At 41.0% G+C, this 15,018-nt stretch overlaps 1 protein-coding gene across 1 annotated transcript in view; it reads right to left on the bottom strand.

Annotated features, from left to right (window-relative positions):
• Positions 1 to 246: 246 nt before the first annotated feature.
• PKP1 (plakophilin 1) overlaps positions 247 to 15,018 on the bottom strand; it is a 50,269-nt gene continuing 35,497 nt past the window's right edge. Inside the window, exons 5-14 of the mRNA XM_028734620.2 lie at positions 14,442 to 14,649; positions 13,239 to 13,416; positions 8,804 to 8,918; positions 8,462 to 8,617; positions 7,899 to 8,075; positions 7,594 to 7,747; positions 6,616 to 6,802; positions 5,288 to 5,372; positions 4,514 to 4,617; positions 247 to 3,667 (exon numbers count right to left, since the gene is read on the bottom strand). Of these exons, the coding sequence (XP_028590453.2) occupies positions 4,546 to 4,617; positions 5,288 to 5,372; positions 6,616 to 6,802; positions 7,594 to 7,747; positions 7,899 to 8,075; positions 8,462 to 8,617; positions 8,804 to 8,918; positions 13,239 to 13,416; positions 14,442 to 14,649 (1,332 nt within the window). The 3' untranslated portion in view covers positions 247 to 3,667; positions 4,514 to 4,545. The remainder of the gene's footprint in view (positions 3,668 to 4,513; positions 4,618 to 5,287; positions 5,373 to 6,615; positions 6,803 to 7,593; positions 7,748 to 7,898; positions 8,076 to 8,461; positions 8,618 to 8,803; positions 8,919 to 13,238; positions 13,417 to 14,441; positions 14,650 to 15,018) is intronic.

Here is a 15,018-nt window from a genome sequence, read left to right as displayed (position 1 = left end):
CAGTGCTGTGATCTATAGTGAGACTGAGGCATGTCCTCACCTACCACCATAGTCCTCCTGCTTCTGTCTTTCATTAAAGCTACACAAAGCTGATGGCACATAATACGAAATATGTTTTGAGATATTTAGAAGAAAGGACAGTGTTCCACTAACTGCAGAATGAAGAAAACTGAATTATTCGTAAGTTGCTTTATTTATCAATATATTTGGTGGCAGACAGAAGCAAAGTAAGCACAATAGCCAAGGTGAAAAGTTAAAAGATCTCCCAACTCTTTATTGATTTCAGATGTTCCAATGAAGCAAATACACATACAGTACAGGGGGAAAAACAAAGTTGACATGGGATTCTTGTACATATATATTACAGAATACTTTGTATAGCTGGGTTAGTGATATGGGTGGTAATAAAAGGTAGTAAATTAAGACAACAGAGGAATAAGCTTGAAAAAGTTCATTTCTTCTAGTTGTGCCCATGAGCCTTCTGAAATGATGCATTGGACATCCAAGACATCCTTTGACTAGCATTTTAGAATGCATAAAACAAAGCAAGCCCTAATAAGGAAAGCACTTTTTGCTATCTTGAGGTCATAACAGGCTCTAGCATTTATTTACATGACTCATGTCCTATGCAAACATCAGCTTGTTGCATCTTGCTTCTCATGTGGCAGGGCCAAAAGAAATGTTCAGCCCATCCTCGCAAATAATATTCTATTCATCCATTCCATGCTAGCAAATGATATATACACTGGAGCCATTTCTCTCTGGATAATAAGTTAGGAGAAGAGGGCTGATCAGGGATCATGAGCCATTGTAGAGCATTTGAGATTACTGCTCACGTAGATCTCCAAGATCAATTTGCCTTGCTAAACAGCATAACGATACCAGTGGTAAGGATTCTCTTACTACATGCCAAACATTGACAAAACTGGTTTATGGAGGGCAAGTGCAGATGACAGGTAGTTCTTGATTATCTGATAACTGACTAGTTGTGCCAAAGCCTTCTATTAACTCAATGATAATCATTCTGCTAATCATTCTTTTAAGAAATCTGGTGTATGTGTAGACACACACTTTATGCTTACATATATGAACACTATTAAGACTATTGGTAGCTTTTCGTTATGAAATATCAAATGTTAAAAATGTAGTTCATGACCAGGTCTGGCATCACCACACAGCAACTCTTGGGACCTGACTCTGGTAGGGCCTACTAATGACACGTGACCTGTGCCTGCCCCCTCATCTACCCCCCCCCAAGCAGCCAGGACTCTAAATCAACACTGGGCACCACTTTTACATTTCCCACAATACCCTGGAGTGATTCAACATAGGCATTGTGGGAAATTAAATATCAGCATCATGTCCCTGTAAGTTAGGAGGGAGTTGATTTTGCTGAGGGTCCTCTGAAAACTTGGAACCAATCAAACTGATGAAGATGAGATAACATACATGTAATCCAAAAACCTACTACCGATACATTTGATTGGTTCATTCAAAGGTAAATTGCAATACTGCTCATTTCTACAGTTCCTGGACATGTGCAGCCTTTCTGTCTGCCCATTCTCTTTCCTAGTTTCTTTCTCCTCTTGGATTCCTCCCTCTCCTCTCAGCTCCACTCCTCTCAACTCCTCTCCATTATTCTGTACCACTCCTTGTCCCAGTCTTCCTTTCCAAGACTTCACTTCTTCCCTAGGTCTGTGCTCTCTCAGCTGCCTGATGGCTCCTTTCCCCCTGCACGTCATTCTACAATGTGCAGGAGAGTCCCTCATCCTCTGGAGAGTTCCCCACCTGGAGACTGCAAATATCTGCAGGGAGAAGGAGGGGACAGGAAACTTTCCTGCCCTCTACTTCCTTGAATTGACTTATCTTTGTCATTTATTTGGAATGACACAGCAACTTGCTTTCATAAATGTACTTTTATCACTGAATAACGACGCACCATTTGCCCAAGCTAAAGCTCCTCTACAAAATGCCATAACCACCCCAGGAGTATTACAACACACCACTGAAAAATGTACAAAGACCTATGACAGGATGCCTCTGAGGTGTGAAGACTGAAATGGTAGTCGAAAAGCATAGGGCAAATCCATTTTAGATCCAGAAGAAACTGCTTGAACATATTTCTTCTTTAAAAAATAATGAAAACCACCACCCCTTTCCTCCCATGCTTCTAAAATGGTCTGACAAGAAACAGTTCGATTTCATAGCTTCCTGTTAAACACTGTAATTTCATTTTGGTTCCTACTCATGAGCCTTGGGAGAAGGCTCTGGGTACATTCAAAGTGGAGTCAGAAGACTTCTGTTCTCACAATGGAGCGTTTCTCTTTCCTTTTCTCTTCACCCCCAATCCAATTCTATGACCTCCCCCTACATCTTCAAAATCTACTTCAGAGGCTTGGAAGACCCTGTGAAGGGCTCTTGGGGGCCTACAGGGCAGAGGAGAGGAGAGGAGAGGAAAGTTCCATTGGGTGAGAGGAAATTGTTTGTGCAACTGAGGGAACATGACAGGAATTATCAAAGAGTAGATCATGTCTATTTTTCTTTTTTCTGAGTATATATCAGCAGACTTGTTCAGCTGACAGATTTATGAAATAGCAAGAATCTGACTTTGGTAAAGCAAATATTTTTCAAAAGCCACATAGAAGCTTGTGGTAGATTATATCCTTAGTAAGACCTTGGGGGTCTTCCACACAACCCATTACTTATATATAGTATAAAAATAAAGTTTTCAAAAACTATCAAGAATCAATTCAGGAGAAATTTATCTGACATGAATTTGCTTCTTGGGATTTGGAAACTAAGTGACCTATAGGGAGAAAAATGCTTAGCCATAAAATGGAATACGAAAGCAGAACTGGCGCCCACACCCTCACCCCCCCAAAAAAAAGATGAATGCAGAAGAAACTCTGTGATGTCAGTAAAGTTTAGGGAGAAATAATTTCAGCAATCTAAAACAGGAGCTCTATTCTAATTATCTATGTAGAATGAGCACTGACAAAGAAATAAACACATAAGGTATTAGTAATTTTACACAATTTGTTGAAAATGAGGAATAAAAAGGAATTAAAGAACTATCCTGTGCATGGTTATTAAGAAGGAAGTCACACTATGTTCAGTGGGGCTAACTCCCAACCCTTTAGGTTGTGCAATCCTGCGCACATTTTCATGGGAGTAATCCTCAGTGAACTCAGTTTTCCAAATAAACAAACATTGAATTGCACTGTTAGACAACTGAATGGCACCCAAATGCCTTTGGTGACACTGGAATTCCACTTCTCCCACTCTATATACGTACACCCACTAAATATATACATACATAGGTGCTACCTCCTTAAAAGTTTCCTAACATAGCATCAGTTGGGAGGTAGGTATCTAACTTATTCATTGTACCTCTCGAAATTGTAAGCCCCCGTTTGTTTGTTTTTTAAAAATACTAACAATTGACATCAAGTAACATTAACCTCCAACCTCCCAGCCTATCCCCAGAAAAAAGGAAAGAAATATTTAAAACAGCCATTAGAACATTTTAAGATATGCCAGGCAATACACCTTTTGTACCTAGTTTTACAAGTGACTTGAGATCTGGCAACATTCTCTCTGTGTGTATGTTAATGTCCAAACAATTTATTGACTGCAGAGGCCTCTAGGCAGAAAAGAGTCACAAACTCTGAAAGAAAAATAAAAAGACTGCAGAATTAATCATTTCCAAGTGTCCCCCATGTACATATTGAGAAATGCCCCTGTGCGCCTTTAATGTGCAGTTGTACCTGTGGAAGGAGATACATAGTACACATAGGAGTCAAATCCTAGGGGCTTCAGCCCCACCATAAAGTATTTGAGGGGGCTGTGCCTCCACAAAGTTGATGGGCATTCTCATTCAAATGGTGTGTGTACACTGTATCATGTGATCAATTATGCAGGGCGGGGCTTATCTCTGGGGCCCCACAATATTTTATTCAAGTTGGCACCCCTGATAGGACACAACTCAACTGAGTCTTCTTCCTGCTGCCCCTCTGTTGAGCCATGAGTTCATAGCTGCACACAGATCACAGTGCGCTCAGAATGGGAGGGTGCTATATGCTCCCTAAATAATCCTTCACTTCTCCCTCTTCATCCCAGTTCTTAAGGCAGCAACTTAACCCACTGATAACCCCGTGGAAGTACAACCTTTTTGGGGGTTGTGAGATAAGAGGTTTCCCTTGAGTCTTATACCCAGCAGTGGATGATGTGGTGGCCTGAGAGTGTTCCCCTACCATCCAGTTGGTTGTACTGCTGCTGCTTACCTGCTGTGGGGGAGGGCAATGGTGAAGTTGGCATGGTGCAAACAAACCAGCGGAGCCAATTCAGTGCTTCTACCAGTTTATTTGCAGCATGCCGACCTGGCCATCAACTCACATCTCTCCCTCTGCCTCCCAGCAGTGATATGACTGACCAGCCCCACATATTGAGGCTAATCTAGATGTGACTAAGGTCCCCCACCCCCCAGCTTTGAAAGTCTGACTCAGTTGTTTACCTGTAAGCCAAACATGCAGGAAAGGTATCTTCTTAGAACCTTGAAGAAAGGGTCCTGAGAGTGCTTCCTGTTAAGGAGCCCATCATATTTCTATCATATCCTTGCTGCAGAATGGAAGGTTGTAGATCACATAAGGATAAATCAGATGAAGAACCATTATGTTATGAGGAGTCAGATGTTTTGATATAAGCATGAGAGAAGTCAAATTCAGGCAAATGTCTGGATGCACTCACAAACTATATATGTTGCACATGTAAAACTCTCTAAAGCACAAGAGTGGTTTCAACTGAAGACTTCTAGCAACCTCACTTAATAACTCATATATAAATGCAAAAACATTTTGCAAAGCTTCTGAATTTTTTGCTTCTGTGTCCACAATTAGTCGACGTATATCTTTCTGTTCTTTTCTTTTTAATTGTCATCCATCAGCAGACCAGAGGAGCAAAACTAGCAAAGCACTAGAAAATGCATTGCATTTTTTTTTTTTAAAAAAGATATGTCACAGTATATATTATTTATATTGAAGATCTGAAAAGGTAATTCCTTTAGAGATGCCTCTAAAACAATTCTGTATACAAAAAATGAAACAAAATGACAGCCATGCTTTCCAAAACAGTTTACCATCACAACTATTTGTTTAAAAAAACACTGTTTCTATGATCTTAGGAGACATTCACCACAGGGCTAGCTACATCTTTTATTATGTGAGTGGGGCTGTCCAAGTGCCATGCTGTTTTATGAGGAACAGTGAAAAAGACCACATTATTCTCTTACCTGTTTTAGTATACTTTGGAGCTCCCTGTTTGACCATAGGTCAGACAATAGCATCCGAGCAGCTTCAGCTGCTTTTGGATAAGATCTACGGAAAAGAAAGAAGGCAAATGAGCTTTCCAGAAAAAGATGGATGACAACAACTTTTTTGCTGTTCTGCTGGCAGGTAAAGACTTTCTTGTTCCAACAGGCCTTTGGAAATTGACTAGTTTTTATTGTAATTATTGTTGTGTTTTAAACAGATTTTATATAGGTATGTATAAAATATATAGGTATTTATAGGTAAAATATATAGGGGTGTGTGTATATATATATATATATATATATATATATATATATATATATAAATGGCCTCGGTCTAGTATACCTGAAGGAGCGTCTCCACCCCCATCATTCCACCCAGACACTGAGGTCCAGTGCCAAAGGCCTTCTGGTGGTTCCCTCGCTGCAAGAAGCCAAGTTACAGGGAACCAGGCAGAGAGCCTTCTCGGTAGTGGCACCCACTCTGTGGAACGCCCTTCCATCCGATGTCAAAGAGAAAAACAACTACCAGACTGTTAGAAGACATCTGAAGGCAGCTCTGTTTAGGGAAGCATTTAATATTTGACAGACTATTGTATTTTAATATTTTGTTGGAAGATGCCCAGATGGGTGGGGTATAAATAATAAATTATTATTATTATTAAGTAATTTAGTGGGCCTTTGGGGATGAATTCAAACCACTGGAGAGTTACAGCATCTGCTGAGGTTGTAGAGACTGATATGGGAAAGACATGTTTGATGTGATGTTGCAGGTGTACTATGGCATTTCTTTTTTCTGTACTCCTCCCTCTGGCTCATCCACGTGGTGCTAAATCTTGGTTTAGTGTTACATGCAAATCTTCAGAATGTTGTTTACAAAATGAGCTACAATAGCCAAAGTTTAAAATGCCATTCAGTGGACAGCAGCCACCACCAACCCCATTCCATGGTATTAATGAGTCTCTAGGTATCCCAGGTTCAAAGTTAAGGGCAGCGCTGAGGAGCTTTACAAAGCCCATCATCTCTGACTTTTGGCCATGCTGGCTGGGCCTGATGGAAATTGGGATCAAATAACAACAAGAGGGCCACAGGTTTCCCATCAGTGGTTTAGGAAAACAAACTCGGTATCTGAGACTCACGCTAACCACAGCTTTAAAAAATGCTTATGGTGAGGTGTCAGTGTTCTGCAATAAATAAATTAGAAATGGAAAAGTTCTAAGCTGCACATATATATGATATGCAAAGAAAGGGATATACTCAAATCATGGTTCAAATCTCTCATATGCCCACTATTCATCACCATTACTCACCCATTACGGCATAGGCCTACGACATTATTTATCAAGCTGCCTGTCAGGTAGGGCTTAGCCATTTGTGGGTTGGACATGATTAGGTTCCTCAGTGTGTAGCAAGCAGATGTCATAATGTCCCCATAGTTGCTGGAACCTGGAGCCTGGAGGGCCAGGAGACGAGTCACATCTGGGAGCACCTGATTAGCTGAAGGGCAGAAACAGATCACCATTAAATACAACTCAAAAAAGCTATTGAGTTGTCTAAAACTCAAAAGGGTTACTGAAACTAAATAAGCATTACTCAATATGGTCTACAATCGGGCATAAGGGGAATATTAGTCACCCTTGGGAGTTGTAGCAACAGATCCCACTTTTGGTAAAAAGCAAAACTATCAGGTGGGAGGAGCCACAGCAGATCAGCTTCAGGTAGTGATGAAGCTCATGTAGCTGTGACTGTGGGTACCAAGACTAACCTAACACACCTGCCCCCCACAAACCCCAACCAACAGCATTTTACATGAGAGAGATAGCATCATCCAGAGGGTAAATAATTCTTTGCTTATTCTCAGTTGCTTTTTAAATCATTAGATAGACCTGCTGCTCTTGAACAAACATGAAAGCACAAAACTGGATGAGAACAGAAAAATATTGAACCAGCTTCTCACCAATGAACACTTTACAGTGGTACCTCTGGTTTCATATGCTTCAGATTACATATGCTTCAGGTTATAGACTCCGCTAACCCAGAATTAGTACCTCAGGTTAAGAACTTTGCTTCAGGATGGAGGCCCCATTAGCTAAAGTGGTGCTTCAGGTTAAGTGGACCTCCAGAACAAATTAAGTACTTGACCTGAGGTACCACTGTATTGTGATAGAAGAGATTTAAACACTCTGATCATTTAGCAGAGTGGGACTTTGGAAAAGAAATGGCATATATGAAGAAAAGCGTGTGAATGTAAAGAAAGGAAAATAGGTAGAATACAAAATGGTGCCTACCCATTGTTTTGTGTAGAATAGGGTGTCGAGACATATTGCTCAGCAAGGATGTTCCAGAGCGAACTACTTCAGCATTATTGGACTGCAGAAGGCGTGCAATACGGGGCAAACCTTTCTCCTTTAGACCAATCAACTGGCTCATTGCATTTGACATCTAGAAAAAATAAATAATTAGGCATTTCTTATTTCTAGAGTTTTGGGGTGGTAGCCAGCATACATCACACACAGAGTGTCAACTATCATCAGTTAACAAAGTGCTTTTCCAGATGTCTAACCAGATATGGAAGGCAAAATAAGGCATTTACCAGTCCTCTGCTTGCAGTCAGATTTTGCAGGGCTCCAGCACAAGCTTCCAGAGTAGCATCTTTCTTGCTCTGGTCCATCAGAGACAGATATGTGCGGATGGCATCTGAATGGTACAACCAGCTGGACCCTCTGGGTTTATAGTCCTCTTCAGGAAGAGGTAGGTCATAGTCATCATACTAAGGGTAAATAAGAATAATTAAAATATCTAAGAAGTTGAGCCTGACCAAACTGCGGGAGGCAGTGGAAGACAGGAGTGCCTGGCATGCTCTGGTCCATGGGGTCACGAAGAGTCGGACACGACTAAACGACTAAACAACAACAACAACAAGTTGAAGTTTTACAAAAGAACCCCCCCTTTTAACCCATGTTTTGCAAAAGAACCCCATTTTACTTATTTATTACACAAAACTAATATTAAACTGTTTTTGAATATTGCATTTTTGAATTGCTGAAACCCACCCTGGGACTTTATGGTGAAAGGCGAGCGGGAAATTGAAATAATCATCATCCAATGTTGCCTTTAACCCAAGGCAATGATGTAGCTCTATGCACCAAATCTCACCTCCAGCTTTCCACCTCTGTTGTTGAAGCAGCCAGTCAGGGTTTTGTCTGTGTAACTGTTCCTGGCCATGTGATTGAGCTGCGTGTATTTATTAGGCACCTCAGCGTCAAGGCGGTAGGACAGATTGTGCAGGATACAGATGCAGTTCTCCACAGACTAAAACAAAGAAAATGAAATAACCAGTCACTTCTCTCAGTTGTCAGTGCATAAATACTTTACACAGGGCAGGAGTCTTTAAAAAAAGACATTGCTGTAAAAATAATTCTCGGTTTACAATTCTGGCAATGTTAACCAGAGTTATATCAGCTGATGAACAAACATTACTCTACGTCTGACTTGTACCTTGTCATCTGGCCGGTTGGCAGCCACACAGTTCTGAGAATAAGCCATTACAGAGTCAATCAGTCCAGGGTGGTTCCTCATGGTTTGACGTCCAACATCTGCAGAACTCAGGTTCCTAGAGGGAAGACACGTTTTATAAATCAAAGGGAGGAGTAATCAGATCAGTCAAGCACCTCAGTTACTGCGCTCACCAATCTCTCTCTAGTTCTCTTTGATTCAACGAGGGTGAAATTCCCCTATACAGAGAGCATGTGGAATATATCGCAGACCTATTCCACAAAATAGATCTGCTCCTAAGCAGAACTATTAGCTTCATGGCAGCTTTCTTTCTAAAGCTAATATCTGGGATCACAGCTGGGGAATAAATGGTTAAACCTCCCCTCCCCACATGCTGTAGTCCTCAATGAAAATCATCTGCAATATCTACTATTAACTTTTCTTTTTCTTTTTAAGCCCAATATCAGCTGTGTACATATTACTGGCTTAAAACACATCTCAGTCTTTCTTTTGCTCAATTTGAATTAAAGATGATTTAGGGGAAAACACATCAAAATGCTGTATTTCATAAAGAATGGCAGGATAGATACAGGATAGATATGGATTATGGCTAATGTGGTATGTACACTGCTTCCAAAACCAGTGGTGGGAGCACACTGGGTGCAAAGTAAAAGGGAGTGTGTACACAGCCAGGGTTTCTAATAATGCATTTAGCATTGGGTCTAGCTTGGTCCCAAAAGCTGCATATGCCGAGAGAAACAGGGTGCTTTAATTTTAGCTGATTCTAATCATTTAAATAACTATTCAAAAATAATGTTTTTAAGAGGGTGAATATAATATCTGAAAGCTCATTAATCCAAGTACAGTGGTACCTTGGTTTTCAAACGCCTTGGTACTCAAACACCTTGGTTTTCAATCACCAAAAACCCAGAAGTAAGTGTTCTGGTTTTCAAATGTTTTTCAGAAGCCGAACATCCGATGCGGCTGTTGGCTATTGTTTCTGGGGCACCTACACCAATCAGAAGCTGCACCTTTGTTTTCGAACATTTTGGAAGTCAAACAGATTTCTGGAATGGTTTAAGTTTGGCGCTTTTGTTTTTGCTATTTATTTTGTGTTTTTGTTTTTGAGGCTTTTTCGGTTAATTTGTTTTTGATTGATTGATTGATTGATTGTGTGTGTGACTAAGGAAATGGATAAAAGCCCCCCATCCAAACAATGACTATCATCAGTGCAGGTAAGAATTTTTACATTTTTTTTATCATCTACAATACTGTCTTATTTATTTTATAGTACAGTACATTGATTATTGCTTTCATTTTATGGATCAATGGTCTCATGTTATAATTGCCGTTTTAGGGGTTGTTTTTAAAAGTCTGGAACGGATTAATCTGTTTTGCATTGCTTTCTATGGGAAAGCGCGCCTTGGTTTTGGAATGCTTTGGTTTTGGAACGGACTTCCGGAACAGATTAAGTTTGAAAACCAAGGTACCACTGTAATTTAACAATTCTGGTTGGTTTTCCAGGGGTTGCAAGGGAGTCTGAGAACTTTCTCCTTTTGATAGCTCAAACTCATCTCCTTTTGCTCAGCTACACTACCATAAAGTCTGATGCTTGCCAAGTTTCATAACACAACTATTAAGACGAAACAATCTTTCAAAATGTTTGAGGGCAAATGCAAATATTTTGTTTGATCAAAGGAAATAGTGCTGTTTGGATGGTTATAGCTAGTGTCTTCAAGACACTGGTTTTTCTCACATGAGGCTTACTTCACAATACTGTGTCAAGATGCTGAGATTTTTTTTAACAGAGACCATTTATGATACACAAACAAGCTCTAACTAGTTTTAAGATCACTATGGAGCTATTTTTACTGTTTTCCCTTCAGACTCCCAAAGGTTTGAAGATATGGAGCTTGGAATGCTTCCATTTTGCACTGAGACACCGGTTCTGAGAGATCTGCATTGGCTCCCAGTACGTTTCCGAGCACAATTCAAAGTGTTGGTGCTGACCTTTAAAGCCCTAAATGGCCTTGGTCCTGTATACCTGAAGGAGCGTCTCCACCCCCATCGTTCAGCCCGGACACTGAGATCCAGTGCCGAGGGCCTTCTGGCGGTTCCCTCATTGCGAGAAGTGAGGTTACAGGGAACCAGACAGAGGGCCTTCTCGGTAGTGGCGCCCACCCTGTGGAACAGCCTCCCTTCAGATGTGAAGGAAATAAGTAGCTATCCTGTTTTTAAAAGACATCTGAAGGCAGCCCTGTTCAGGGAAGTTTTTAATATTTAACACTGTATTGTTTTTAATACTTGATTGGGAGCTGCCCAGAGTGGCTGGGGAAACTCAGCCAGATGGGCGGGGTATAAATAATGAATTATTATTGTTGTTGTTGTTGTTGTTGTTGTTTTGTTGTTGTAGTAGTAAGGGAGCTCTCTAAGGGATCTATCTAAGCAAGAATGGAAATACAGTGGTGCCCCGCAGGACGAACGCCCCGGAAGACGAAAAACTCGCTAGACGAATGAGTTTTTCGTTTTCTTAGCCGCTTCGCAAGACGCATTTCCCTATGGGCTTGCTTCGCAAAACAAAGCTTGCCCCGGACCTCTTTTGAAGCAAGGGGCGGCGGGGAGAAGATCGCTTCTCCCCGTTGCCAGCCCCGCAATCTCCGGGGACAGAGGGGAAAGCGCGCGCGCCTTCCCCTCTCTCCCCGGACCCCTTTTGAACCAAGGGGCGGCAACGGGGAGAAGCGATTCTCCCCGCTATCCCTTCCCTTGCTTTAAAACAGGTCCGGGGCAAGCTTTGTTTTGCGCGCCTTCCCCTCTGTCCCCGGAGATTGCGGGGCAGGCAACAGGGAGAAGCAATCTTCTCCCCGTCGCCCCTTGCTTTAAACAGGTCCGGGGACAGAGGGGAAGGCGTGCGGCGCTTCCCCTCTGTCCCCGGACGGTCTCCATAGGAACGCATTGATTGATTTTCAATGCATTCCTATGGGAAACCGTGCTTCGCAAGACGAAAAACTCGCAAGAAGAAAAAACTTGCGGAACGAATTAATTTCGTCTTGCGAGGCACCACTGTAATCTAGTATTGTCCAGTGAGTTTACAAGCTGCTTATATCAGCTTGTTAGACCCCTGGACCAAGAAAGCTGCAGTCACTGATGCAGTTCATCTTTTTCATTTCAGCAGACAATGGTACTTTTAGTTCATGTGTGTGCTTGAGGTGTGAACTGCTGCTGCTCAATCCCCTAAGGGTGAACTTCTAATTGTGTAGCTGTTCCATTGGCCTATTCAGTGATTCTCATATGCTGGCAGTCGAGCATTGCTGTGGATCAGTAAGAGAAACTGCAAGCCAGGACTAATACGTTCCTGCCAAGGAGTTTGATAGCTTTTCCTAAGCATGAATAAAACTACTGCTTGCCAACTAAGAGGCTTCCTACAGTTTAAAAGGGGTGGTTGTAGAGGACTAGGGAATCTAATGAAGAAAACCAATATGAAGGGCAATTCAAAGGAAAGTCATTGCCAGAGGCAGTCATTAAAATTCGATGAGGAGCAAGCAGAAGGTTTGTGTGTTTTTTAACATGCAGGTGAAGAACGTTTGGTCAGAGTACCAGCACACACCTGGCACCTGCGCCTCCAGTCTTTATGCGTACAACAAAATACATCCAGATGACTGCAATGAAAATGGTTGAGAAGCTTCATTTTGTGCAGAATCGGACAGTGCTTGATGCAAACTTAAAGGAACTTCACTGTCAATTTAAAGGCTGGCACTTAACCTTTTAACCTTTACAACCCGAAATAGCTTTGTGCTCAAACTACCACACCTCACATGCTTCTCAGTAATACTGGGAATCTGCATCTACTGGGCCTGAAATCTCTGAGTCCAGTCCCTCTATAGCTCTATTTTCATTATGGTTTGTTACTAGAATAGGGAACCAAAATCAGCGAATCAATGAGCTTCTCGAAATACCACTTTCAATGGAATTTTGGCTTACAATTCCAAGTCTTTTTCAGACATGGAGCTCTACAATGGATTGCTCTACCCAGCATGGTATGCCTGGTATATATTGAATTTTAAGTGACAAGCAAAAAACCTTTCAATTCACCCAAGCTTTTAAATATTTCTTTTATCTTAATTTTTTAAACTTCAAATCCCACTGCTGGAATGTGAAATGCTTGCAACATTCTAGTGACTTTTGGGGTTGTCCCAATTGTAGACAATTTCTGAGAGTTTATTGTTGACCAATACAGCTATTCTTTGTTTCTTAAAATTTTTAAACTCTTGGACTCTTAATTGCACTTTCATACATTATTTGTTTTGTTGCTTTAATTTTTGCATACTGACTTGAAATCATTGATAAAAACAGTATATCAACGCTCTAAATTACATACATAACATAAATGCACCTCAGTTTTTTCAATATGATCAAAATACTAATATGCCTGTTGACCTACCTCAGACAGCCAGTGGCATTGAAGAATACCTCTGGGTCAATAATTTCTCTTGATCTAGTACTAACACCATCAGACCAGCCAGAAAAAGGTATAATAACACGATCAGTCAGAACAGGAAGAGCTTCATGTATTAAATCTTCTTTCAGTTCATCTGTGGACGATAAGTTCCAGAGCAATCCTGGAAAGCAAATACATGAGACACATTGCTATAGCTTCCTGTCATTCTCATTTAGATTCATAATAATAATAATTTTATTATTTATACCTGCCCATCTGGCTGGGATTCCCCAGCCACTCTGGGTGGCTCCCAGCAGAACATTAAAAACAGAATAAAACTTCAGACATTAAAAACTTCCCTAAATAGGGATTCAAGAGGAAACTGTAAAACTAATAGGTATTCTGAAAGTGAGTCTCCAAATGTTCATGGAAGGCATTCAAGCTACAGTCATGTTAAAATAAATTCTACCTGCCTCACTGCCTGCTTATGAATGATACTGGGAATCTATGTCTACTAGGCCTGAAATCTCTGATACCACATAGCCTTATTTCTGTTCTGGTGTGTTACTGGGATAGGGAAGAAAAAAACCAGGGAACCAAAATATCAGTCTAGAAGATTGCCTTTCCTTTTAACAAACTGGTAGTGTTTCTTTATTAAATGACACTTGCTGCATTAAATGAAAAAGCACTAATACCAAGGTTTTCCAATACAGTGGTACCTCAGTTTACGAACAGTCCTGTTTATGAATTATTCCGTCTACGAACTCCGCAAAACCGGAAGTCGTGTTGCGGCTTGCGAACTTTACCTATGAACGGAATCTGAATGGTGGAAGGGCACCGGCGGCGGGAGGCCTCATTAGGGAACGGATTTGGTTTAAGAACGGACTTCTGGAATGGATTAAGTTTGTAAACCAAGGTACCACTGTATACAAATATATTGAAGTTTAGTCAATTTTAGGTTACCTATATCGAGGGCTTCCACCTGCACAACAAGACTTACTCTTCTCTCCCCAATCTGTTCAGGGTTTGGCAGGGAGCACAGGGAGCACACAGAGTGAAGAGAGGGAGGAAGTTCCATTGTGCAGGTATAACTCCTTGCGCCAATGGGAAACCTTTGTTGGACACAACCCAATATTTATGCACTAATTCGTATTAGTGATTTCCTGTTCCAGTTGCTCCAACATTGTTATAAAAGGGTGGGGATACCTGTCAGCTGCTTCTGTATCTCTGTGCTCCCAGTCCTTCTCAGGAGGCTCACACATTCTCGAATTCCATTCTGACGGCGGGTTTCTAGCTTGTTGGTTGGATTTCTGAAAACTAAGTTTCGGAGGGCCCCAGCTGCAGCCTGTTGCACGTTCTCATCTGGGCTGCGGAGAAGCTCAATAAGCTTGGAAATGCCACCAAGCCGATAGACCTAACAAAGAAGGGATTTAAATGTTTCTTGATCAAAACTGTTAAGAAACCTCTCTTGTTTTTTCTGCAGATAGAAAGCATCCGTGTTGAAGGTTAACATATGATGTATACTCATTGCAGTGACCAGTGTTGAACTACTACTGGCTTTACTGTGAATATTCATTCATTTAATTTATTTATTAAATCTGTATACTTCCCTACATCTGTAGAGCTCAGGGAAGTTCACAGCATAAAAGTACAAAATAAAAATACATAATGATATAAACATAATAATCACATGATAAAGTACATAATAAAAGCAAAAACAAAACAATAACACCCTCCCCCTATATATGTATATGTGCCCCATATAGTAGATTTTATTGCATGC

The sequence above is a fragment of the Podarcis muralis genome, chromosome 5 (assembly GCF_964188315.1).
Source record: "Podarcis muralis chromosome 5, rPodMur119.hap1.1, whole genome shotgun sequence".
Lineage (NCBI taxonomy): Eukaryota > Metazoa > Chordata > Lepidosauria > Squamata > Lacertidae > Podarcis > Podarcis muralis.
Note: the sequence above shows the minus strand (reverse complement) of the source record. Positions and strands in the feature narration are given on the sequence as shown.